This window comes from Ochlerotatus camptorhynchus, unplaced genomic scaffold, assembly GCF_037179485.1.
Source record: "Ochlerotatus camptorhynchus isolate MF236.1 unplaced genomic scaffold, CSIRO-AGI_Acam_v1.1 ptg000370l, whole genome shotgun sequence".
NCBI lineage: Eukaryota > Metazoa > Arthropoda > Insecta > Diptera > Culicidae > Ochlerotatus > Ochlerotatus camptorhynchus.
This window is the reverse complement of record NW_027040858.1, coordinates 1,499,412-1,524,676: the sequence shown is the minus strand read 5'-3', so window position 1 is coordinate 1,524,676 and position 25,265 is coordinate 1,499,412. Positions and strand designations below refer to the sequence as shown.

Below are 25,265 nucleotides of genomic sequence, written 5' to 3'. Positions count from 1 at the left end.
AACTCGTACCGAACGCGTCGTCTTTTGGTGGTACGATTTCAACGCGTTGATCGCTTCGTGAGCACTTGTACAGTTCTTAATGAGCGATAACTGGCTGTCCTCAAGCAGCAGCACCAAAGTGGCCTTCGCCTTCCGATCGGCGTTCCTCCACTCATCGTCCCGTCCCTCTTCCAGCGGGAATGGTTCACTCACGACAGTCCACAAGTCTTCACGCTGCAATAGCATCTCGACGCGCACTTTCCAAGTTTGCCAATTTGTGCCATTCAACTTGGCAAAGGCAAAACGCGAATCAGCCATCTTGGCAAAATAGCACCGTTATCCCGCACTCGCGACGAAACGCCGTCGAACTTTCGCGATACTCCGTCACTTTTGGACCGGACTATTTCTACCACTATTTCTCAAATCCTACTGTTTCCTGGGCCCATAACCTGACGACTATACGACCAAGTGGAGCAGCGCAGCGGACCAGCGAAATCAGGTTCGGATTCGGAATGGTGAAATAAACACGCGGACTAACTTTTAAAGGAACAATGTATTTCACATAAAAAGGAATAATAAACCGTACGCGGGAAACGTGCTTTTAGTAATAAGAATAGCTGTCAAACTTACTGTGAGGTAAGACGATGCGATGAGAGATCGTACTCACCCGGGGGTGCTTGGATGCACCGCGTAGTTGTCAGGAGGTAATCATCGCTCCTAACAAGTGCAAGCAGAATAAAAAAAAATTAAGAGGTTGTATCCTAGACTCGACCGTAGATTTGACGTAGGATTACGTGCTTGGTATCAATATTTGGTGATATGTTAGGGAAACCACTTTTTGCAGGCAATCGGTGATAATTTTGATCACCATTGGAACAGTTGGACATTTGTGATAAAGTATTCATTTTAGCAGCTTCGTAGAAAAAATACCAATCGATTGGCTTGAATAGAATTAAAATCCATCCGCTATTGACGGAGTTATAAGTGGTCAAAACCTGACCACTTTTCGTAACGCAGTCGATTTTGGTTTTTTTTTTAAAATTGCACCCCCAATATGTTGCCGAAAGACGTAAACCTACATCAAAAAAATATAGCACCTATGTGACTTGTGATACCAATGATAGAACACCTCCTTTATTCTTTACTTTTATTATCCTATTATTTACAGTGTTCATCATTTTTGGACCTCATCTTCGCCTATCCATCTATCTGTACACACTTGCAACGAAATGCAATAAAATCTAAATAAAAAAAATCTCTCACTGTCCCAGACCCCCCCCCCCCTCCCTCTGTCCACCGTCCTTTCCGGAAGCAACTGTTTTACAGCTGCACCATTCCGGTCGGTCGCTGGCTCGGGGGAGTCCTCGCACATTCATGATCATGGGATAAATAAATTAGGTCGCTTATTCTACCCTTTTTCACATCCTAGACTAAAAGTGAACCCTCATTTCCTAACAGTAGAAAAGAAAACAAATATCTAAAATCCTTTAATCACACCCGGACGAGGTGTGACCGCGTCTATAATGTAAATGTAAATGAAACCATAATCTGCGTCACTGTAGCCCTTTTTTTCTTTTGTCGCATCGGTCTTTTTCTTTGTTTTCATCTTTCGGTCACGCTTTCGAGCCAGTTATCACATTGTTTGTCGATGATCTACTGGAGATACCCAAATGAGGAAAGGTGTAAGTGGTTGGAATCTTCTGACTAAAACATCTTCATTTTTTTTCTGCTACCCCCACCGTTACACACCATGCCATGAAGGGTTGCCATTCTGGGAAGGACTTGGCATAAACTGGACTGATTTGCGATGAGGGCGTACATGCTTTTGTAGGCAAACGAGACCATAGCAAACGAACTATTCCAAATGGTAGAGGAATGGTTCCTCTACCTGATTGTGTAGTTAGTTTCCGAGATTGCCGTGTTTGTTTACAAAAAGCATGTACGCCCTAATCACGAATCAGTCCGGAAAAGTATTCAACCGTTGGTTCATTATCCTGGGGCTTGTTAATAACGTTCAGTGAAAGTTCTCCTTTAAGGGTAATATCCTTTGTAGACACTTTTAAAGCAGTTTTTCATAGTTGTTTTGAGGCAATTTGCGTCTGAAGAAGGTGGATCGTATTTCGACGTGTACCTTGCACACGGTTATTGAGAATAACCCAAAGAGAGAGAGAGAGAGTCACTTCTATTCGAAGGTATGGATAAATTTCTAAAAATTGCAGTAACTCAGCGTTGAGTACCTGCAGTTTTTAGAAATTAATCATACAACTGAGTAGAAGTGACTCTCTCTCTCTCTTTGAGTAATTCTCAATAGCCGTGCAGGTTGTTTTGACTGGATACTTATGTTTTCATCAAGTTCGTTCAAACTTTGTTTACTCTTAGGCAGTGATGGATCGCTCATTTTGGGGCTTATTCCTTCATTTTTATTATAGAATGCTAACGTAATATCCAGTCAAATTTTAAGTTAACCCATCGTAAAATAGATAGTCTAATGCTATTAATCTATCTTTAAAAATGCAAAAAATTCGCACCGTAGAGCCACACTCTGTGTTTTCACTGAAGGGGCACTTGAGGTTTTGGTCTGCGGTGCGGAAATTTTGAATTTTGATAGGGAAATTAACACTCCGAACACGGTGCATCCGGTAAAATGTGTAACATCAAACTTGCAATGTTTGAAAAATCATAGCTCAGCCATTTATTGACAAATTTAAAATCTATTGGCACCATTTAAAATGACATATTTTATAGATTTATTTGGTATCAAATAGATTTAACATCCAGCGATAAACTGCTGAGCAATGATTTTTCAAACCTTAACAATTTTCCGTTACACATTTTAACTGAAAATTGAACTGAATTTTAAGCTAGCACTTTATACTAAAAAGCAACGAAAAAGTCCCAAAAGAGCGATCGATCCCTGCTGTGTTTGGGTTCGGCACCTTTTTGAAATTCAGCACAATGTCTTACGCTCGCCGGTAGTTAATGGATCCAATTAAACTGAGCAAAAAAAATACATTTTTCTTAGCAGCAGACCAGGTTGAGCAAAGTTGTTGCAGATTGCGTCCTCTCGATTTCCCGTTATTGCAGAAGTTGATATTTTGGTGTAAGCGTTTGTTTGTTTGTTTTCCTTCGGTTGTCGTTTTATTTTATTTTCTGATGTTGCTGGTTGTGGTGATGCTTCTAATGGATTTTCTCCTTGGTAAGTTGGAAAATTTGTGGTTTCAGCACTCGTCGAACTACCCACCGGAGAAGGTAGACGGCGGCCAGGAAGAAACAAATCACATCCAAGCCGTAGTAGGTGAAGAAGCTGAAATGGGAAAAAAGTTTGGTTATTAGGGGAAAATAAGAAAACGTTAATAGAATTCTGTCGCGATATCCAGGAGACAAGGCCCAAGCCAGGGGGGTGCTGTCTGACAAAAATATCGTAACTGGTATCAAAACCATCATGGCGCCCGGTCATCTGTCAATCGGTGTTTGTTTTGATTCACTCATATAATGTTTTCATCGAGTTTTCGTCTTTCGGACGGTAGTTTCGACCGTTTCGGTAGTTTCGCGAAAGGTTTTGTTTGAAAATCGTCATAGTTATCATAATTGGTACAAGCAGCAGCAGCATGCGATGTATAATACCATCCTGCAAGAGTGATTTGAACAAATCACCAACGGACGGTGGATTTTCCTCTCACAGGTAATTTTTGTTGTTGTGATTTTTAGTTATTACCAACCTGTGATGTATGTTTTGCTGGTTTTCTTCAGGTTCCCCAGCGACAAGAGGCGGTTCAAAAAATGGTGTTACGCACTGCAAATCAATAAAATTCCGACGCTGATCGACGGGGGAGGAAAAACCAATTTACGGATCTGCTCCCGACACTTCCGGCAGGATGAGCTGGATTCATCGTAAGGAAAGCAGAGACTTTCGAATACAGCGGTGCCGAGTTTGTACTTATCGGAAGTCGCAACCGAAGTGGAGTTTTTAGATCCCGACATCGGCAGTGAACGGGATTTAAACAACAATTCGATCGCATCAACCTCGTCCGGGAAAACAATCGCAATTCGATATTCGGGAGACATAAAGGATTTGTCTTCAATTTCCGCTGAAGGTGCAAAAAATGCACTTCCGAAAGTTCAGAAGCAGCTTTATGCTGCACAACTGCGAGTGAATCGGCTGAAGCAAAAAGCTTATCGGCTTCAGAAGAAAGTTGGTAATTTACAGGAAATTTTTGCTACATTGCAGGAGCAACGCTTACTTTCTACTTCAGGGCAGCTTTTACTACAGGTAGTTATTGATGTATTCATAAATCTGAATAATAAAACTGCCTGCAAACTTGCAGCTGAAGCACACACATATTTTTTTTATTTAATTAAACTAAATCTATCTTAATGTTTGATTCAATTTCAGGAATATGCTCAAGACAGTGAACTTCAAAAAGAAATTCACTTCTACACTTCATTTCTATTCGGCTAAAGCTTACGCCTACGTCAGAGCCACATTCAACAATACTCTACCCCATGAACGGACCATTGTTAAGTGGTACAGAAGTATAAACGGTGAGCCTGGTCTCACCGTCACCGTGTTACCGGCCTGGTAACACTTTCGCTGATCGAAACTAAAGCCCAAGAAATGCAAGGACGACCGTTACTAGTAAGCCTTTGCATGGACGAGGTTGCGGTTTGGCAACAAATTACCTGGAATCCTCACGCTAAGAAGTTTGAAGGTGTAGTCGATTATGGGGAATCGTTTTCGTTTCTGTGCTCAGGAGATGACCTACCGGTCGCCAAAGAAGCGTTGGTATATATGGTATCATCGGTAGAGGAAAAATGGAAGGTGCCTATGAGATGGATAATAACTAGGTAGGTCATGACTTTTCTTACACATTTCCTGTCAGTTGGTGAAAGGTCATTTTTGGATTCAGCTGCTGCACGGGTAAGTTGAACAATAATTAGCTGCGCCGTGGGTGATTTGCCCATAGCTAATATCGGCGGATTTTCACATTTCTGGCGATCCTGCCAGGAGACGAACCTGGAATCTTGGAGACCACCGATAGGTAATAAAGGGCAAATCACCCACTTGCAAGGAAAATTGGAAATTTGAACGCGACTTTGACGGCCGTTCTGAGATAACGAGTGCGAAAAATTGTCTCCTCGTGGTGGCACGGCCACAGGATAAGAACGCGACCGGGACGGCCGTTCTGAATGCGAGTGAGGACGGATTTGCAAAAATCGTCTCCTCGCCGTGGCAAAGCCACAGGAGAGAACGCGACCGGGACGGCCGTTCTGAGAAAACGAGTGAGGACGGATTTGCGAAAAATCGTCTCCTCGTGGTGGCACGGCCACAGGATAAGAACGCGACCGGGAAGGCCGTTCTGAATGCGAGTGAGGACGGATTTGCAAAAATCGTCTCCTCGCCGTGGCAAAGCCATAGGAGAAAACGCGACCGGGACGGCCGTTCTGAGAAAACGAGTGAGGACTAATTTTCACAGGTGTGACGCCGGTCAAGCCCAGCAAAAAGAAGAAATCAGAAAAGAAACGGATTGCTCTGGTCAGACACAGACGAGGATGCAAAAATGAAAACACTAGCTTTTCGGAAATTTGCATCCTCTATCCCCTTATTTCGGTCCAGTATCTGTGGGATTTGTTCGAGAACTGCAATGGACACGGTGATTGGACAGCAAATCTATTGCTAGAAGAGCAAAAGACATACGAATTCGAGACAGCGGATAATTTGGAAGCCGGTGCGGCTGGCGGCCTACTCGCGTATGAATGTGATTGCAATGAAACAATTGTATCTTTCCGGTCATCCCTCCGGTAGTGGTGGTGGTGGAGGGGGTTACGAAATCGATCGGTCTACTGTCAGCTCGAAATCACCCCGGAACACAACGAAAAGAAAAGACAAAGCGGAAGATTTGCAAAACGATCCCGAAGTGCTGGAAGTGACGTTGGAAATTAATCTCATAAGCCAGCTACACACCACTTTCAAGGATAAGCATGGCTCGGGTGCCATCTCCTTAGACGAACTAACCAATGAACGAACAAAGGTTTTCATGGCTACCGAAATGGCAGAACAGTTGTTTTTGTCGTTCTTGAATTCACAAGATTTTATGAAAAAAGATGCTCGATTGGCACAGCAAATGGAAAGACCATCGAGGATTCCCCCAAACTGAACGACATTATGGAAATGGAGTACGCCCTAACGGCGTTGTCGTGTTACGATGTTGTAATATGATACAGCTCAAATTACCACACAGATCTTTTCATAAATCACCATAATAAAGGAAACATTTCCATTTCCTTATCCCACTGTTTTAACATAGATAGAAACTGCCAAAATTCATGACCTACTGAGAAACTGCTCAGTCAACTTCAAAACAGTAAAACCTTTTCCTTTTCCTTGTTTACCAACCTACTTTAACTGCTACGATATGCGCGCAATAAGTCTTGCGCATATGCACAACAAATGTTTTGGCAATAAACCTACCACGCCGCTTCGCTTTTTTTAAGGTTTATATTTTACATTCTTTCGGCCTATCCAAATACCAAATAAGAACCTTCCTGATCCGAACCTGCAAATTGAATAAAGAGTCTATTCGTACATGTCAACCGAGAAGCATCTTGAATAATCCGAAGTCCGTATGCCACAGCGTACCGAAGCGGAATTAACGGCTGGGCTAAGCAAGCTCCGCAAGATCTGGCCTCGCATATGACTCGTCAAAAGCTAGCCGAAATGTATCCTATCATTGACGAGAAAGTCCTGGCAGAAATCCTACATGCCCACAAATTCAGCGACACTATAACCGTCCTAAACAAATCCATTCCGGAAGAGCTGGGAAACCAAATCGCCCGCGAACGGGAAGTCCTTATGAAGCGAGCAGAAGCCGAAAAACAGAAAACACTTCCCTCGTCCTCAACGTCGCCGCCTCCAACGGTCGAGCAGGTACCGTCATCCAGCGAAGGCGACACCAATCTTCACCTGAAAACGGCCGAAGAATTCCGCAATATGTCCCAGGACCACCAGGAACTGAAAAACGAATGCCACGAGAAGGCACGGAATGCCATTCAGCGGGGCATGGCCGGGGTGGCCGAGTACTATGACCAGCTTGCCCGGCTTCATCGAACCAAAATCGATATGTACAGCAGTAAGGCCTCGAATGCCATCATGGAGGTGCACAAGCTGACGCTGAACAATGTAGACGTGTTGGATTTGCACTATCTGCACTCGGAGGAAGCGCTGCAGTGTTTAAAAATTTTCCTAACAGAGCACGCCAGAAAGCTGACCCACCGGACGCAGCAGTTCAAAGATCTGTTCATCATTACAGGACGCGAGTTGCTGCACTCGGAGGATGGCATACCGATCATCAAGCACCAGGTGAAGGCTTTGCTGCGGGACATGGGATTAAGGGAACAGGAAGCGATGGATCAAGATTCAGTAATTCATTATCATTAGTTATTGTTTAAAAATATTTTTTATAACTTTTATACTAAAGGAGAGGGAAGATATGAGATGGATAATAACTAGGTAGGTCATGACTTTTCTTACACATTTCCTGTCAGTTGGTGAAAGGTCATTTTTGGATTCAGCTGCTTCACGGGTAAGTTGAACAATAATTAGCTGCGCCGTGGGTGATTTGCCCATAGCTAATATCGGCGGATTTTCACAGTGCCAGTTGCTTATTTTCTTATTAATGGCTTGAATGCAGCTGACAAGAAAATATTAACGGAAAATGCCCTGAATGCATTACATGATGCAGGCGCCCAGGTGATCGGTTTCACATTCGATGGAACTGCAACAAACATATCCATGGCCAACTTGTTTGGTTGTAACCTCCGAATGAATGGCCAATAGACTGATGCAAAATTTGACTTTTTCGCTCCACAGTGCTTAAATGGTTTCAAATCGGGTCGTGATTAGCCTCCAAAAGTTACAACTCATTTGGTTAGAAACAGACTTCGCACAAACCATTTGAAGTTCACATGTAAATTACTATGGGAAATCTCAACTTTTTGTTCATTACCTTCTAGTCTTTTTCCATATTGAGCAGCAAAACAGCTCGATAGCTATTCTTATAGAAACTTTTCTCAGCTACAACTTTGCTCAAGATCGTTTCTATGTAAAACGAGACAGGAAAATGTTATTAATTATTTAAGAGATTGAAAACTTATGACATGATCAAGCAGCTGCTCTGTAGGCAACACTGTATTTTGCAGTGTGACATAGTAGCCACACTGAACTAACGAGAAACGTAAATTTCACCTGAAAAATCAGGTAACCTTTCAAAAATAGAAATCCAATAAGAATTACATGCTGCACATAAATATCAATGGCATGGTAATGAATTTCACTAGATTGACTGATGGAGTTCAAGTGTTATACAGATAAATGTTAAGTGAAGTTCACGTAAATTTTAAGTGACCTCATGATGTGACAACTGTCTTTGCGTATTTGTTAGTTCAAAATGGCGGCAGATGAAAATATGCGATTTTTGTTAGTAGGAGATTGGGGATTTTTAATGTTTTTGAGCGTAAGTTTGATTAATATCAATATATGAATCCTGATTTTCAATACCCAAAATAAATTAAAGAGTGTAAAATCGGATTGAGCAGTCCTCACAAGCTTAATCGCCGAACTACAGGAGTGCTTACTACAAAAAGACGTCTATTGGAGACATGATGTTCTTTTCGAAGTCATCAGTTGTTGGAGGAAAATAAATATAAGGATCAAACTTAATGTTTTAAATAAACCAATAACCAACTTTAACTTTATTCAGAAGCAGCAATTTTTATAGACCATTGTGGAGCAAACAAATGCAAAACAATCAACTTAACAACAACCAGTGCAACAGGGTATAGAATTAAGAATAAGTTTGATACACATGATAGTTACTAAAAAGAACAGTTTAATGTTAATTAAAATAAAGTAAAAATTCAACAAATAAGTTAAATTTTATTTTAAAAAAAATCGGATGAAATAATGCAATACACTCAAAAAAATTATCACATATCTAATGGATGAGATCCATGTAAATTTCACATAGCTTTCCTGTGATCACATAGTAGCCAATCCCACCACAAAATCACATGAATATTATGAGGCCGATGAAATTCATTTGCAAAATCACATAAATTTAATGGGATCGCATAAATGTTATGTGAAATTCAGATGAATTCCATTAATTTTGATTATGGATGAAAATCATGTGCATTTCCAATGGAAGCTACATGCAAACTTTTTTCGGTATACCACTGTATTAAAACACATGAAACATACCACAAATTCACATAAATATTACTACAAAATCCAGTGACGATTACTAAACAATTCACGTAACTTTTAAGTGAAGCTAATTTAACGATCATCGGAACGGCCGATAAAATTTACGTGAAAATCACTTGATTTTCATTTGAATCACTTGAAACAGCATTTCATTCCCAAAACATGTAATATTCACCTGAAAAGTATGATGGAAAATATCTACGTACCTTTTCAGGTGAATATTACGTGAATTGTATTTGCAGTGCATGATTTCCTATTCCTATTCAACGCCCCAGAAACACCAATGTTGCCTGCTGAGCAGTTGATTGAGCATGATCATAAGACATCAGTGCATTGAACCATTGATAACTTTCAATCCTTGCATTTAATTGAAAAGTGATCTTGAGCAAAGTTATACCTGGGAAAATTTCCTACAAGTACAGTTGAAAGCTTTTGAAGCAGACCGATATGGTGAATTATTAGATAGACATGAACAAAAATCTTGGTTTTACCATAGTAATTCCCATACAAACTTCAAATGGTTTGTGCCATCTCAGTTTCTCACCAAATGGGTTCAAATTTTGAGAGGTCAGTCAGGATCCGATTTGGAATCGTTTAAGTATTGTGGAGCGAAAATTTCAAATTTTGCATCACTCTAATGGCCAACCCCTCTGTACCAATTTCAAACATCCATCTGGTGATTATCTGGTGTATGTGCTACTGGATGCATGCCACATGTTGAAACTCGTGAGAAACGTTTTTTCATCCCAGGGTGTACTATCAACGAACCATGGGAACGCAGAGTGGCAATTCGTCAAAAAGCTAAATGATGTGCAAAATCTCTCTGGATTGTGTCTGGCGCAAAATCTTTTCGATCGACACGTATCTTTCCAAAATCAAAAAATGAAAGTACTTTTGGCAGCCCAAACACTCAGTCGCAGTGTTGCATCAGCTCTAAAAACCCTGATGGAATCCGATGTTGACTTTGGTGATGCCAAAGCCACTGTCGAGTTCATTGGCCTATTCAATGACCTTTTCGACATTATGAACAGTCGCAACAATCTGACGAGTGGATTCAAACAGCCGATGGTTGCACATAATTTTGAAGAGGTGAACAAGATGCTCGAATTGGCTGAAAAGTACATTCAGAATATCAAACTGGTTTCCGGGGGATTAATTCTCAAAAGTCCCCTCAAGACGGGTTTTTTTGGGATTTTTGGTCAATATCAACAGTTTTAGGGACATGTTCTTGGAATACGTTCGCGAAAAAAGCTGTCTTAAAAGTATTGCTACATATAGATTCAGTCAAGACCATGTGGAAACATTTTTTGCGGCCATCCGTTCTAAAGGAGGATGTAATAATAATCCCAATTCGAGTCATTTTAAGGCAGCTTACATTCGTTTGATCAAAAACAATAACGTTTTGGCAACCAAGAAAGGAAACTGTACTGACTTCAACGTATCGAAAATGCTTGTAAACGAAGAAAAGGGGAACCACAGCTTAAATATGATAAATCTACACTGCGACCCTGTGGATGAAGAATTCGAAGCAATCAAAGGTAAGTTACTCGACGAGACTACCTCTCTTCGGATCTTCATGGATGACACATACGTAGAATCAGCAACAGAAAACGATATGATATGGTCCGATTTTAATTCTACCAAAAGCATTATAATATGGCTAATATAGTTTTAAAGCGTAGCCATGAAAATAACAACGTTCACCGGATACCGAAGATATTCCGGGTTTCTGGAGGGTGCCAAATTTGTGTTGAGATTTTTTATAGGAGGCCCGAATAAAAATCTATATTTTTAATGAATACACAGAAAGAAGAACCATATTCAAAGCGACTAACAGGCTTGATGGAGCCTCGCTCGCAAGTTTGAAATGAGCCGAGCGTAGTATTTTTCTGAGGAGTAGAATGCCTTCTGCCAAATCATTCCACTGAGCTTCAGAGCTTGTGAGCGAAGGGAGATAAAATGAGAGTGAGGTTTTTTCATGTTTTCTATCACACGCTCTTAATTTCACTCTGGGTGAGCTCTGAGCTTCTTGCGTCGAACAAAAAAGTCATCCGGAGTCTCGAAAAGCGCACCTCACGTCAAATCATCCTCTCGCTGAATTTCACTCTCCCTCTCTCTTGAAGATTTTTTGTTTATTTCTTCCATATTCCTGCCGAGGTGAGGGCTGGCTAAACTCGCAGGACAAGAGTGTTTTAAAACCTTCAGTGAGTTTGAGGAGTTTCAGCAAGCCTGGCGACTAATATGTCAAGAACTAAAATCGACCCTATAATCAACCGAGATATGTGCATTTCCCTGGAATCGGATCTGATGTAGGGTTCTGAATGCGGTCAGATCTTTCAATCACTCAAAACATGCCATGCGACATGGTTTTTCATCAATAGGCTTTCATTGACAACATTGGCCGCTCTCGCACATTGACATTCAATTGGCGCTACAGGCTTAAGGCCCAAGCGCAATGACAGCGGAAGCGGAACGGCAGCGGCAGCGGAAAAGTCCGATCTGAATAAGCGTGTTTGTCGGATTGAAAGCTAGTTAGTATTAAATCGACTTCGGTTAGACATCTTGATGTCATTTGTGACAACTGTCAAACTTTCCGTTTCCGTTCCGCTTCCGCCCACATTGCGTTTGGGCCTTTACGTTCGAACGGATGGTTATAGCGAATTCGTTTATTATTCAGTTCCAACCTGGATCGGGTATCAAGATTAGGTCTGTTTGATTTCTGACAAACGTCAGTTTGCTCGTTTGTTTTTAAAACCTAGCTCAGGTTGAGGTTCACACTGACAAAAAGTTCGGTTTCGCACTGGGTTGGAACTGGTGTTAACCCCGATAATAAACGAATTCGCTATTAGTAAACCATGATTGAGACTCCGACAGTTAATTCTGGCTCCTGGTTCAAGTTCGACAACAGAGCCCAATCGTCAAGCGCTAAACGACGCCGTGGTAATGACGGTTCTTCTGTGGTATCAAAGGTACAAACGAAGCAATATTGTGGAACGAAAACGACATGCAGTTCTTTGAGGACAGTTGAAACGGGAAACGATCTGCTATAGATTCATCTCTCTGCTTTTCATCCGGAAACCACAGTGCAAGAAACCGTCAGTTTTGTTCGTGAATGTCTTAACATGGGCGACGATCAACCAGTAAAAGTTATTAAGCTCATCCCAAAAGGGCGAGATCCGTCGACTCTTAACTTTGTGTCCTTCAAAGTTGGCATTGGTAAACATCTAAGGACGGAAGCCTTATCTTGTGAATCATGGCCTCAAAACATTCTCTTCCGAGAATTTGAAGATCGCTCAAAAAACGTGTCGATAATTGTCTAGATACCATCCTCGCAAGATCCGAACAGCCAACCAACTCCTATGGATGTAACTTCCGGAACAGATGCTGCTCCACCTCTAACAGCTACTTAGTTTTCTCTACAATCAATCCGGGATGCTCGCTGCAAGGTACAATGGAAGCCCCTTCTGCCTCCGTCACAGTCGAGTTTCAAGCCGTCGCTGCTTCCCGTCGGAGCTCAGCCGAAGTTCACCATTGTTCCCGCCATCAAAGTCGTCCCGGTCCTGTGTTCGGAGGAGAGGAAGGGGTCTTCCAGCCTGCACTTCCAGGCAAGTATGCATGTTGTAGCGGTTTTTCGTTTCCTGACAAAGTTCCAAATTTCAGTATTTCACCCATCACACTAAATTTCATCACCCGACCGAATGTTGACTCCACTGGAACTGCTGATTTATGCAACCTAGCTGCAGCTGCTGTTCTTCGAAGTTGTTCCGATAATTCGACCGTTGTTCGTACAGAACCCGAGCTATCACATCCGAGACGCACCATGGAAAGCTTGATGGAAGCCCCCAATCTCTCCAACCCAGTCCCGCCTACTGCAGCCAGCGTACCTCATAGTCGTCTCGGTCCTGCGGTTGGAAGTAGGGAGGGGGTCTTCCACCTTGCTTGTACAGGCAAGTACTCGATTCGACCCAGTATTTCATCGCGTAAAAAAGTTTCCCGTACACAGGAAATTGCACACCCTTTCATACATCAACCTTTGGAACCAGGACGCACTGAAAATAGCATTTTGGAAGCCCCTAGTCCCTCTAACACGGTCCTGCCAGTACCAGCCAGCGTTCTTCACAGTAGTCCTGGTCCTGTTGTTAGTAGGGGTTCGGGGGTCTACCAGCCTGCTATGCCAGGCAAGTACAATGATAACTCTGAACATTCACCGCCTGACGCCATTCCGAATTTCAGCACTGTATCGGTACTCTCTAACACTGGAAGTGCGGGTTGCACCACTGGTTTCTCCGATGCAGCTCCACCTTCTGCTGCCTTTGATCATCGAAGCTGCCCTAATGCTGTTATCAGAAGTGAAATTAGGATGCCCAAAAGTTCCCTCTCAGGCGAGGTGTACACAGATTCTCAACGTGTTGCTAGTACTAACCAGGACGTCACTATTTACTATCAGAACGTAGGCGGGATGAACTCGAACGTTGAAGACTATCGTATATCCGTATCTGACCGATGCTATAATATTATTGCTCTCACAGAGACTTGGCTCGACTCCCGCACGATCTCCAATCAAGTGTTTGGATCTGAATACGAGGTTTTCCGTTGTGATCGTAACCCCCGCAACAGCCGAAAATCAACGGGAGGTGGTGTCCTCTTGGCTGTCGGTTCTGAATTGAAAGCCAGAGCAATTGAAAATGATTTGTGGAACAGCGTAGAGCAGGTCTGGGCAGCTGTGGACCTAGCGGATCGCATGTTGTTTGTATGTGTGGTCTACATACCTCCAAACCGAGCTCGAGATATAGATTTCATCGACGCCCATTGTCGTTCAATTCAAGCTGTCTTGGAAAGCGCAACTGCTATTGGCGAGGTTATTGTCTTGGGAGACTACAATTTACCTGGTATCTCGTGGCAACCATCCCATAGCTGTTTTCTGTATCCGGATCCAGAACGATCAGTGTTGCATTGTGGAGCCACCATGCTTCTTGATAGCTACAGTACGTCTACGTTATCGCAAATCAATCATGTAGTCAACGAGAACAACCGCAGCTTGGACCTTTGTTTCGTCAGTTCTCAGGATGTCGCTCCATTCATCTCCTGTGCACCCGCTCCACTAGTGAAACCAACTCCACATCACCTTCCTTTGATTGTGACTGTGGAGAGCAAGTTACTTCACGATTTCGACGAAACGCCCGTTGCTGTTTCCTACGATTTTCGAAAAGCAGATTACCGCAGCATCTCAGACTTGCTCTCCAGCTTGGACTGGGAAAACATCCTCGATCATCACGATGTTGAGGTAGCCGCAAGAACGTTTTCACACATTTTGGCGTATACTATCGACAGACATGTCCCGAAGATAAGTCACCAGAAAACAGCTCATCATCCATGGCAGACTAAGGAGCTCCGTAGACTGAAATCTACTAAAAGAGCTGCACTACGCAAATACACCAAGTACCGTACGTTCCAATTAAAATGCTATTATGTTCGACTAAACCATCAATTCAAACGGATCAGTCGCCAAAGCTATTCGCGATATCAGCAGGGAATTCAGCGCAGGATGAGATCACATCCGAAATCCTTTTGGAACTATGTAAACGAGCAGCGAAAGGAATCCGGTCTTCCATCGTCCATGGTGTTCAATGGCGAAGTGGGATCCACAAATCAGGAGATTTGCCGACTCTTCTCTCTCAAATTTGCCGATGTTTTCACTGACGAGAGCCTATCTGACGAATATGTTAACCTCGCAGCAAGCAACGTTCCAATGCACGGCGATACATTAAATGGCATCAACATCAACGATATGACTATTTTAAGAGCTGCTTCCAAGCTGAAATCTTCTTGCAACCCTGGACCCGATGGAATCCCGCCCGTTTTTCTCAAGAAGAATATCGATAGTCTATTGACTCCGTTCTGTCACGTGTTCCAATTATCGCTTCGCTGTGGTATTTATCCTTCTTGCTGGAAGTTTGCTGACATGTTTCCTGTTCACAAAAAAGGAAACAAACGAGATGTCAACAACTATCGTGGAATTACCTCACTGAGCACCGTATCGAAGCTTTTTGAACTAGTCATAATGGAACCGCTACTTTCTCACTGCAAGCATGTTTTGAGTGATGATCAGCATGGCTTCATGTCAGGTCGTTCCACCACCACCAATCTGCTATGCCTCACATCTTATGTAACTGATAGCATGGTTGACCGAGCTCAAACGGATGTGATTTATACCGATCTGTCAGCAGCGTTCGATAAGCTAAACCATGCTAAACTAGACAGACTTGGGATCAATGGTAACCTATTACAATGGTTTCGATCGTATGTAACCGGTCGCCAACTGATGGTTGCCATAGGCGATTACCGATCTGATACTTATCCTGCTACATCGGGGATACCCCAGGGTAGCCACCTTGGACCTTTGATCTTCCTGCTCTACTTCAACGATGTGAATTATGTGCTTGACGGACCTCGACTATCGTATGCTGACGATCTAAAAATCTACCTTCGGATTCTTTCCATTGCCGACTGTCACTTTCTTCAACGCCAGCTTCGTGCTTTTGCTGACTGGTGCACCTTGAACCGAATGGAAGTTAACCCGGCGAAATGCTCAGTAATCTCCTTTTCTCGGATAAAAGAACCAATCATCTTCAACTACAACCTATTGGGTTCAGCAATTGAACGAGTGAGCCACGTGAAGGATTTGGGAGTCATTTTGGATTCGCAACTCACATATAAGCAGCATATTTCGTATGTCGTTGATAAAGCTTCCAGAACACTAGGCTTTATCTTTAGAATAACCAAAAACTTTACTGATATTTATTGTCTGAAGTCATTGTACTCCTCACTGGTCCGATCAGTCCTTGAATATTGCTCAGCAGTTTGGAATCCAAGCTACAACAATGGTGTTGAAAGAGTCGAATCAGTCCAGCACCGATTCTTACGCTTCGCCCTTCGGCGATTGCCTTGGAGAGATCCTTTCCGTTTGCCTAGCTATGAAAGCCGATGTCAGCTGATTGGTTTGGAAACTCTTTCGACCCGAAGAGACGCTGCAAGGGCTTTACTTGTTGCCGATACATTGCAAGGGAGAATCGATTGTCCTACTATCCTCGAAAAAATCGATTTGAATGTACGACCACGTGCACTAAGAAACAGTCTTATGCTGAGACTTTCCTTTCGTCGCACGAACTACGGAATGAATGGAGCAATAAACGGACTGCAGCGAGTTTTCAACAGAGTTGCCTCAGTGTTCGATTTTCACGTACCACGTCAGACGCTTCGCCGTAGTTTCACCTCGATATTTTCGGGCACAGGTAACCGTGAATAGCAGTGTAATGTTTAAGTTTTAAGCACAGACAATCATGTTGTTTTTTGTATTACTTAACATCATTGGGGCTTATTGAAGCCTGTTGATGGAATCAATTAAATAAATAAATAAATAGTAGCCAAGCAATGCTTACTCCCTGGTGGGCTTTGGTAATATTCACGAGTGCCCGGGCAAAAAGTTGTAGTGTTGCTCGGCAATGTAAAATAAATACCGTATGCGTGATAATGTTTGCACCATCGTAAGGTTCCCGTTTCACCTGTGCATACAATGCCTTGATTTTCTTTGCATGCACGTAACCTACACACTTAATTCAGATCACCGAGGTCGGTAGGAATTTACCGGGTTTTTGAACAGCAGAATAACTCGGTAAAATTTTCAAATGACCGTTACACGTGATAAATCAAGAAAATGTATAAATTTTATTTTTCATCAATCAATGGGGTAAACTGAACAAATTCTGTACAAGTTCGGGATAAATTTTTTAATAATTGGATTTTTCACTGAATTTTAAACTTTTACCGAACAGTTCTGTAGTTCAAAATTTACCGAGCGACGGAGGCCTGGATTAGTGTGTATAGCTCATACCGTAGTAGGCTGTATATAAAAGAAAATAATTTACTTAGTTTGACAGTTGCACCATGACGAAGTGGTAGCATATTCGTGATTTGTCCCACGCGCAAATGTCGCAAAAAGACATTTCAATCGCCATGGGAGTGTCCCGGTGGACCGTCAAAAGGGTTTTAGACCGAGAAAAGAAATGACAACTATCCACGAAGGTGGCCACAGGTCTTCCGAGATCAGCTCGGGTTCCGAGGGTTATCGCTGCTATCAAAAGGAAGATTCGGGTGAATCCAGTGCGTTCAATAAGGAAAATGGCAAAGGAACACGGGATCAGTGACTTAACGGCACGGAAGATCGTAAAGGAAGACTGCGGGGCGAAGTCGAGGGCACGGAAAAAAACTCACATGATTATCAACCGCATCCGGGAGCTACGAGTCGAACGATGCAAGAAAATCTTGAACTTTCTTAAGCGAAAAAATCCGGTAATCCTGTTCACCGACGAGAGTATGTTTACCGTCGATCCCGTATCAAATTCCAGAACCGACCGGTATATTAGTTCTCTTCCTGTAAAATACGTGGCCGACGAGCACAAGAACGTGTATCTGACCAAGCATCCTGCTAGCGTTATGGTGTTTGGATTGGTGGCTTTTGATGGCAAAAAAATGGACCCGGTGTTCATTCCAAAAGGCGACATGGTCAACACAGAGGTCTACATCGAAATTTTACGTAAGTATGTTCTTCCGTGGATCAAAGAACAGTACGGTCCGAAGCCAAATGTTGTATTTCAACAAGATGGGGCTCCGTGCTACACCTCGAACCGCACTCAGAACTGGTTGCAGGAACATCTTCCGTTCTGGGCGAAGGATATGTGGCCGCCATCCAGCCCCGATCTTAATCCGCTGGATTACTCAATATGGCGCGTCATGAAGGCCAAGGCCTGTTCTAAACGCCACCCGAGTACAGCAAGCCTCAGACAAACATTGACCCGTACCTGGAGAGAAATGGATTCAGACTACATTATTAGAGCCTGCCGTGCATTCCGGAAGCGTGTGGAGGCCGTAATTGCAGCAAGTGGAAACTCGATCAATGATTAACATAGTTTAAGGCTCTGAGAAACATCCCCCCTTTGAATAAATAAAAAAAAACTCGAAAACGAAATTTTTGAGATTTTTTTTTAGTTTTGACATTGCTCAATGGTGCAAACATTATCACGCATACGGTAGATCAATAACTCGGTAAGGAATGATTACATCATACAATTTTTTACTGAAAATGTGGTCTGCTTTCATCTCCATTTGGGTGTAACAGGAATTACCACTCACCTTGCATACATATATATTTCAATTGGACAATTTTGTTAGCAGCCAAAGTTTGGTATAGAAAATTATGGAACACTAAATTAAGCTAATTAAGGCTTAAAGAAAACAAGTTTTCAAAAATAGGGGGCGACCCCGGCGTAGCGGTTAACATCCATACCTCTCACGCCAAAGTCACGAGTTCAGATCTCACCCCCGGACAAGTCACGAATGACCCAACAGTGTTAAAGTGACTTTAATAAAAAAAAAAAAAGTTTTCAAAACAATGTATTTCCAAGGGGTGAGAGAGCTTTACTCTGAATTGCTTTTTTTGCAGCGAGTAACTCGCGAGTAACTCACTGTACCTCAAAATTTAATCGAAGTTCATCGATGTTTTCCCTTTCAACTATTAGACGTAAGTCTTGTTTGTAAACAAAATAGATTTGTTCGGCTATTGAAACGATGTGAATTCCAGATTTTGTTCAGAAAATGACTTGAACGATGCTGGAAAAGCTTCGACAGGGGGCGCATTGGCGTGGACCTTCATTTGCTTCTCTGTGTTGATTGGCTGCTTCTTCTTCTTCTTCTTCGCATTTAAAGCTTATTGCATATCGCATATTAGCTTTTTGCGTGCTCTCAACTTAGTGTTCTAGATGCATTTCCACAGTTATTAATTGAGAGCTTTCGATGCCTGTACCATTTTTGCATTGGTATAATTGTGTGGCAAGTCCAATCATACTTCTATGCCCAGGGAAGTCGAGAAATTTTCCAACCCGAAAAATTCCTAGACCGGACCGGGAATTGAACCCAGCCACCTCCAGCATGGTCTTGCTTTGTAGCTGCGCCTTTACCGACTGAGCTAAGGGAGGTCCACGATTGGCTGCTGCTGCTGTTATTGTTTTGGATAAGCTTTTTGTTTTAATTGTAGGCAGGTGGACATACGCGATTTGTTCTTGTAAAATAACCACAGAAATCGTTTTCAGATGTTCACCGAGGAGAACGTGAAATCGTTTTTGGAAATCACATAGGAAATATCTCCCCTGGTGGGTAAAAACCTATTAACACCCGATTCCCAATTCCCAACGCTGCCAACCACTACCACAGAATGTTCAGAGCATCAACACAGTCGACACTGCTGAAGTCGAAGAGGAGGAGGACGATGAAGACACAGCTGCCAATGTTTCCGGTGAGTACGATCCTCATCCGGACTTCAAACCCATCATCGATCAACCCGACGAAATCGAAGTGAAAACCGGTTAGGAAGACGAAGAATAAATGTTCTGTGTTCGCTCCAAGCTACTGCAGATGGTTCAGAAAGAGTGGAAGGAAAGGAATCTTGGCGATCTGAAGATTCTCAAGAGTAAATCCGAGAGTTAATCCGATCCAACCAAGTACAGGATCATCGTTATAGAGTTTGCTGACAAGAAACTGAAGAACGAAACATGCTTCGAATATAATGAATATCTTTTTCCTACTGGTGAAATATTTTCTTTAAAGAAGTTATGTTCAACTTCAACGGAGACTTCCTTCCACGGCTGCAGCAGAATCTCGGTGGTGAATCGCAAAAAAAAAACGGACCATTTCACGATCGCAGTTTCATCTAGCAGCAGGTTTGTTGAGCGATGGGAACGGAATCGCTTCGACGAGTATCGGAGAACGGCGGGTTACGTATAATTTGCCGGATCTGGAGTATTTGGTCAGGCGGATCGAGTTCTTCTACCACATTAAGCCGATTGCTTGTTGTTGTTTTGCTTGACAGCAGCTTTTCGACTTTACACCTTCATATGTTGCTGTGATGTGAAAAGTGAGAATGCAAATGACAGTGAATGTGAAAAGTGAGAATGCAATGTGCATGGCGAATGAGAACGACCCAAATTTGAGTTTAGTTCACTCATAATCGCCAAAAGTGCAGGAACTCAGCAATGAGTAAATTTGTCTCATGGTTTCCTGTGGAAAACCTACAAAATCTGCCGGAAAATGAGGAAATTGACGAAAAATTTATGCAGTCTCGGAGTAATACCAATAGACTGAGTGAATCCAATCTTTACTTTTCTCAAATTCGGGAATTTTTCCCTGGAAAATCCTGGAAAAACTTGTTTTTTTTTGTAACAAATTTTACTCTTCGCTGAGTTCATGCACTTTGGGCGATTATGAGTGAACTAAACTCAAATTTGGGTTATTCTCATTTGCCGTGTGAGTTACTCGAGGTGCCTCAAAAGCAACTCCAAAATTGCTCATGATTAGGAGCTGTCGCGCCATGTTCCGATTAAAGACGTATGCAGTTCGGATCTGCTTCGGATATTATGCCCCGTAACGCCATAAGCTCACTCTAATCATTCAGCGTCCGGATGAATCAGGCTTGTCGTTTATTATGAGAGTTGGTTCTATAGGCCGTTCGTGTGACTTCCAGGAAGGAAAAGAGTTCGAAGAAATTGTGAGTGCTGTTGCGGCCTATGCAAGGAACAAGGACGTACGGACAGCAGCCCTTAAAATGCTAAGCCGTAAAGAGTCGTTCACGCATCTGGTGGACGTGGTTCGAGAAATCGAAGCGGTAGCTATGAACGAAGAATTCTATCGGTTGAAGCATGGAAGCCTGCACAAGTAACAGTGGCTGATGCTAGTGCCAGATATCTGAGGGCTGGTCCAGCAAGACGGGGAAACTACCATTCAGAATCGACACTCAATTGTCATCAGAACAGAAAGGATTCGGAGATGCAACTGCATCAATCACAAAGTAGACGCCTGTTTTGTAATCGATAAGAAAGAAATGTGTCAGAAATGTGGATGTAAATGCCACATTGAAAGAACGTGTCGTCCAACGACGGGAAATCAACGTAGGACAGGAGGCGAGAATTCGGACATCAACATTGGTAAGATTGCTTCGATCGATGCAGACACGGTTGCTAAGACAGTGGTTCCGAGAGAGACCAATGTGGTTAATGATGTTTTTAAAGTCGATCGAAATTGATTAAAAGATCTGACCGAATTCAGAACCCTCCATCAGAACCGATTCCAAGGAATAGCCGATTCCTCGGTTGATTATAGGCCGATTTTAGTTCTTGCCATATCAGTCGCTTTAAAAAATAGTTCTGCTTTCTGTGCATTCTCTAAAACATAGGTTTTTATTCGGCTTCCGACAAAAAATCTTATCACAAATTTAGCAAGTTAGGCAAGCCCTCCAGAATCCGTGAATATCTCCTGTGTCCGGTCAACATGGTTATTTTCGTGGCTACACCATAAAACTATATTATTTGTCCAGTCGAATGTTTTTAGAATAACTAAAATCGGACCATATTTGACGAAGTTACACACTCCAAACTGTATGTCGTTTTCGTTTATTCCTACACTTAAAAAATTCCACACATCTGATCGAAGTGCTTAAACACTTTGTCACCGACAAACCGACATGAATGACCATAGCAAAAATAATAAAATTTCTAACCAAAGCACACTACTGACGTCTGGCTCCGTGTTCTCAGGAAATATTTAGCTAAGCCATGAACCCACATGCAAAAGTTTTGAATTGGTTCGTGTCTGATCTATTCTGGACGAATAATTTTTATCTAGATAAAAAAATCCTATGGTTTTGACAGTTCGGATCACTGCACATTTAAATAGGCCGTTTACGATTTTCGGGCAAAAGTCAGAATTAAGTGTCATGTCGGTTTGTCGGTGACTTTATTATTCATATGCACAATCAGGCATGGAAAATCATTTGCATTTATTTCATACCTTCATTTACATTCATTTGTCTCTAACTTTTTTCATCAACAGCATTCCGCAAAATGATGTATAGAGCTTTTGTAGGTTTTATTATTAGCTACAAGTTTTGGTCATAACTTAAATCTGTATCTCTTATGTATCACGAACTAGAGCGGGCAGAACTTGTTACTGTTTTTCAGTGAATGTAAAATACATTCACTGAAAAACAGTAGTGGCTTCTGTTCGCTCTGGTTCGTCATGCATAAGAGATACGGATTTGATTTTCAGACAAAAATTGTAGTTAATAACAAAACCTACAAAAGCTCTATACATCATTTTGCGGAATGCTGTTGAAGAAAAAAGTTAGAGGCAAATGAATGTAAATGAATGCACGAAATGAATGCAAATGATTTTCCATGCCTGTGCACAATCACATTTATTTTAAAAGTATTTCACAGGGGGAACGACACTTCAGGATTATCCCATTTTTACCCAAACCTCTCATATAATTTTCAACGTGCACAAAATTTCAATCCATCCTATCTATTCTTTCTATTCCCAACTTATCCCTTCTGCATGCACACAAATTGCCAAGCAAGCCGTGCAGTTTTTCAAAGTTTTCAGGTCGACTGCGAAGCACTGCGATACTCACTGTCAGTTAACAAGATTTTCCACAACAAACACCACGTATGTCAGCTGGCCATGCCGGTAAAAAATCGGTTTCGGAAACTAAAAAAAGATAACGGACCACTCGTCTATAATCGGTCTCGGGGACAAAAAACATCAAGTGCATCACGGAAGAGACGGCAACGCACATCCATTTCCCGGACTCAAACCGATCGAATTCGACGGATAAGAGCCCGGGTCTCTGTGTATTGTAGCATGGAAGTTGCCGAACAGGCGCGAAGCAACTCTGTTGATTTCGTTCGAACTGCTGATTCTAGCCCCGGGAAAAGCCTTACCAATGAAACCCCCTACGACAAGCAGTTGGAAAAGGGATTCAGGTCATTTTTTCCACTCGGCCCAAGTTTTACTCGTCTCTGCTGCTGGTCAAGGGTTCGGATAAGCAAGAGCTAATGGTGAAGTAAGACACCCACCGGTTGATGTATTTCTGTGCGAGAATATTGCGAATCAAATTCCCGTCCAAATACAGCTGGGAATATTAACCGGAGCCTTGTAATCCATCGCCATCACCCGTTCCTCCTACACTGCAGTTTCGACCTATTCGGTGCGGAACCGTTTTCTGCACTTGAGCTGTGAGCTTTGGTTATTATAGTTGGGCGGTGTCCCGAGTGGTGTCCATTAATTCCGCGGAGTACCTGCTTTTCAAAAGTTCAAGGATAGCAAAAATCTCAATTTATAAAATTAAAACAGATCCATTTTTCAAAGCAAGATTTAGTGATGACAGCCTTCGTTGTCGTTGTATTTTCAAACTTTACATCAAGAAACGAAAAAAAAAAAAAAACAAAATGTTCTCTTAGTTACGTAACGCAAAGCTTTACTACTCCTCCCCTATGTATAATTCGTAACGATATAGGTGACTCCCTCTCCCCCTATAAGCGTTACGTAATTCATGGACGCTTCATTGCAGCAAATTTTTCTTCTTTTTACACCTATCCTCTTCGCGTTCAGACTCGTATCCCTCTGAAATTTTTTAACACCCCTCACATCACATCAATTGCCTGATCTATTCCCATCTATTTTTTCTATCCCTGCTCTATTTTCGTCAACATGACACACTCAAAAAAATCCCATCAATTATGTTTTTCCTCGAAAATCCTAAGTAATTACTAGACTGAAAAAATACATCCAAATGAGTGTCGTTCCCCCTGGTATTTCACCATGGTTCAATGTGTTCTACACGTTGATTTCTAGTGTTTCAAACATTGAAATGTTGATAATCTTTCTCTATCAATTCAAGTGTATTGCACATTGAATCAAACTACTGTTCAAAACCGATTGAATTGAAGCTTTTTGCATTTCAGCGCGATGTGAATTGCTTGTTCTGCAAGGTAAACATTGAAAATATGAGTTGTGACTTCATCCATTTCAACTAGCCTTATATATGAGATCAATCGTGATCCAGTGAGATTGAACGAAGAAAACGGCAGCAGCATACTTCAACTGTCCAGGATCAATTCCCAAATCAGACTCATTAAAAAAAGCATGTGTTAGCTCTGTGATCTGGTAGCTTTGTTTATATATTTTTCGATTCAATTTTGGAGTCGGTAAAGTAGAAGTCGATGAAGTAGGATATTTTAGATCATTGAACTATGATGTAAAAAATAAAATACTAGACTGCATTCAAATGCACTCAGTGTCCCTAGTTGGAACGAAGAAGATCTACACGCTTTCGGACTCGTTTCTTGTGACCTTCGTCGGGTCAGTATTATCAGATTATGTTGCAATTGGTATGATCCGACTACCTATGCAATTGTTTGTACCAAAGGTTATGAACTGCTCAAAGTGCAAGCCCCTAGGACGCACTGTGGTCTTTTGTGGCAACAAGCCACGCTGCAATCAATGTGGGAAGAAGCACCCCTAAATGTCCAAGATACAAGCAGCACGGAGAAAAACTCCAGCGGTCTTTGAAGGCTCGCTCACATCGGTCCTTTGCGAAAATCCAGTTACTCCATCTTCCCGAATCTCCCCGTCTAATAACCCCTTCGAACTTCTCCCCTGATGAACAGGGCTCTGACCCTAATGTTGGCGGGGGAAGTCATTTCGTTTTCAAAGCCCCACCTAAGAAACGATCCAAAATTATCACGCAACAACCTCAGGAGGCCTCTCGGATTGAACCTCGAATCGTCTTGCAGAATCCAGGAAGTAGCGGTAATGTTCTGAAAGCCCCTCCACCGGGTTTCAAATCATTTGATTTAGATAGGGACTTTCCGCGACTTCCAGGTTTCTCCACGCCTCCGATAATAAAACCCCTCACTGCTAGAACAATATGAAGCCACGTTTCACGTTTTCTGGAATTGTGGATGGCATTCTCGAAATATTGAATGTGTCTGATTCAGTGAGGGGCATCATTAGTTTGATGATTCCAATGTTGAAATCTCCTTTCTCATCTTTGTCCCAACCCAAGCCCTCGTTTTGTATTTCGTTGCAGTTGCCTTTAACCATTAGTCACTCCGAGCAAAATCCAGAGCACTTCTCC

The 25,265-nt window shown here is 42.2% G+C and overlaps 1 protein-coding gene and 1 pseudogene across 1 annotated transcript in view; one reads left to right on the top strand and one right to left on the bottom strand.

Moving 5' to 3' along the window:
* Nucleotides 1–2,837: 2,837 nt before the first annotated feature.
* Ugt50B3 (UDP-glycosyltransferase family 50 member B3) overlaps nt 2,838–25,265 on the bottom strand; it is a 198,186-nt gene continuing 175,758 nt past the window's right edge. The window contains exon 9 of the mRNA XM_065232571.1: nt 2,838–3,283. Within this exon, the coding sequence (XP_065088643.1) occupies nt 3,157–3,283 (127 nt within the window). The 3' untranslated portion in view covers nt 2,838–3,156. The remainder of the gene's footprint in view (nt 3,284–25,265) is intronic.
* On the top strand, nt 4,734–19,663 carry LOC135710025 (uncharacterized; annotated as a pseudogene).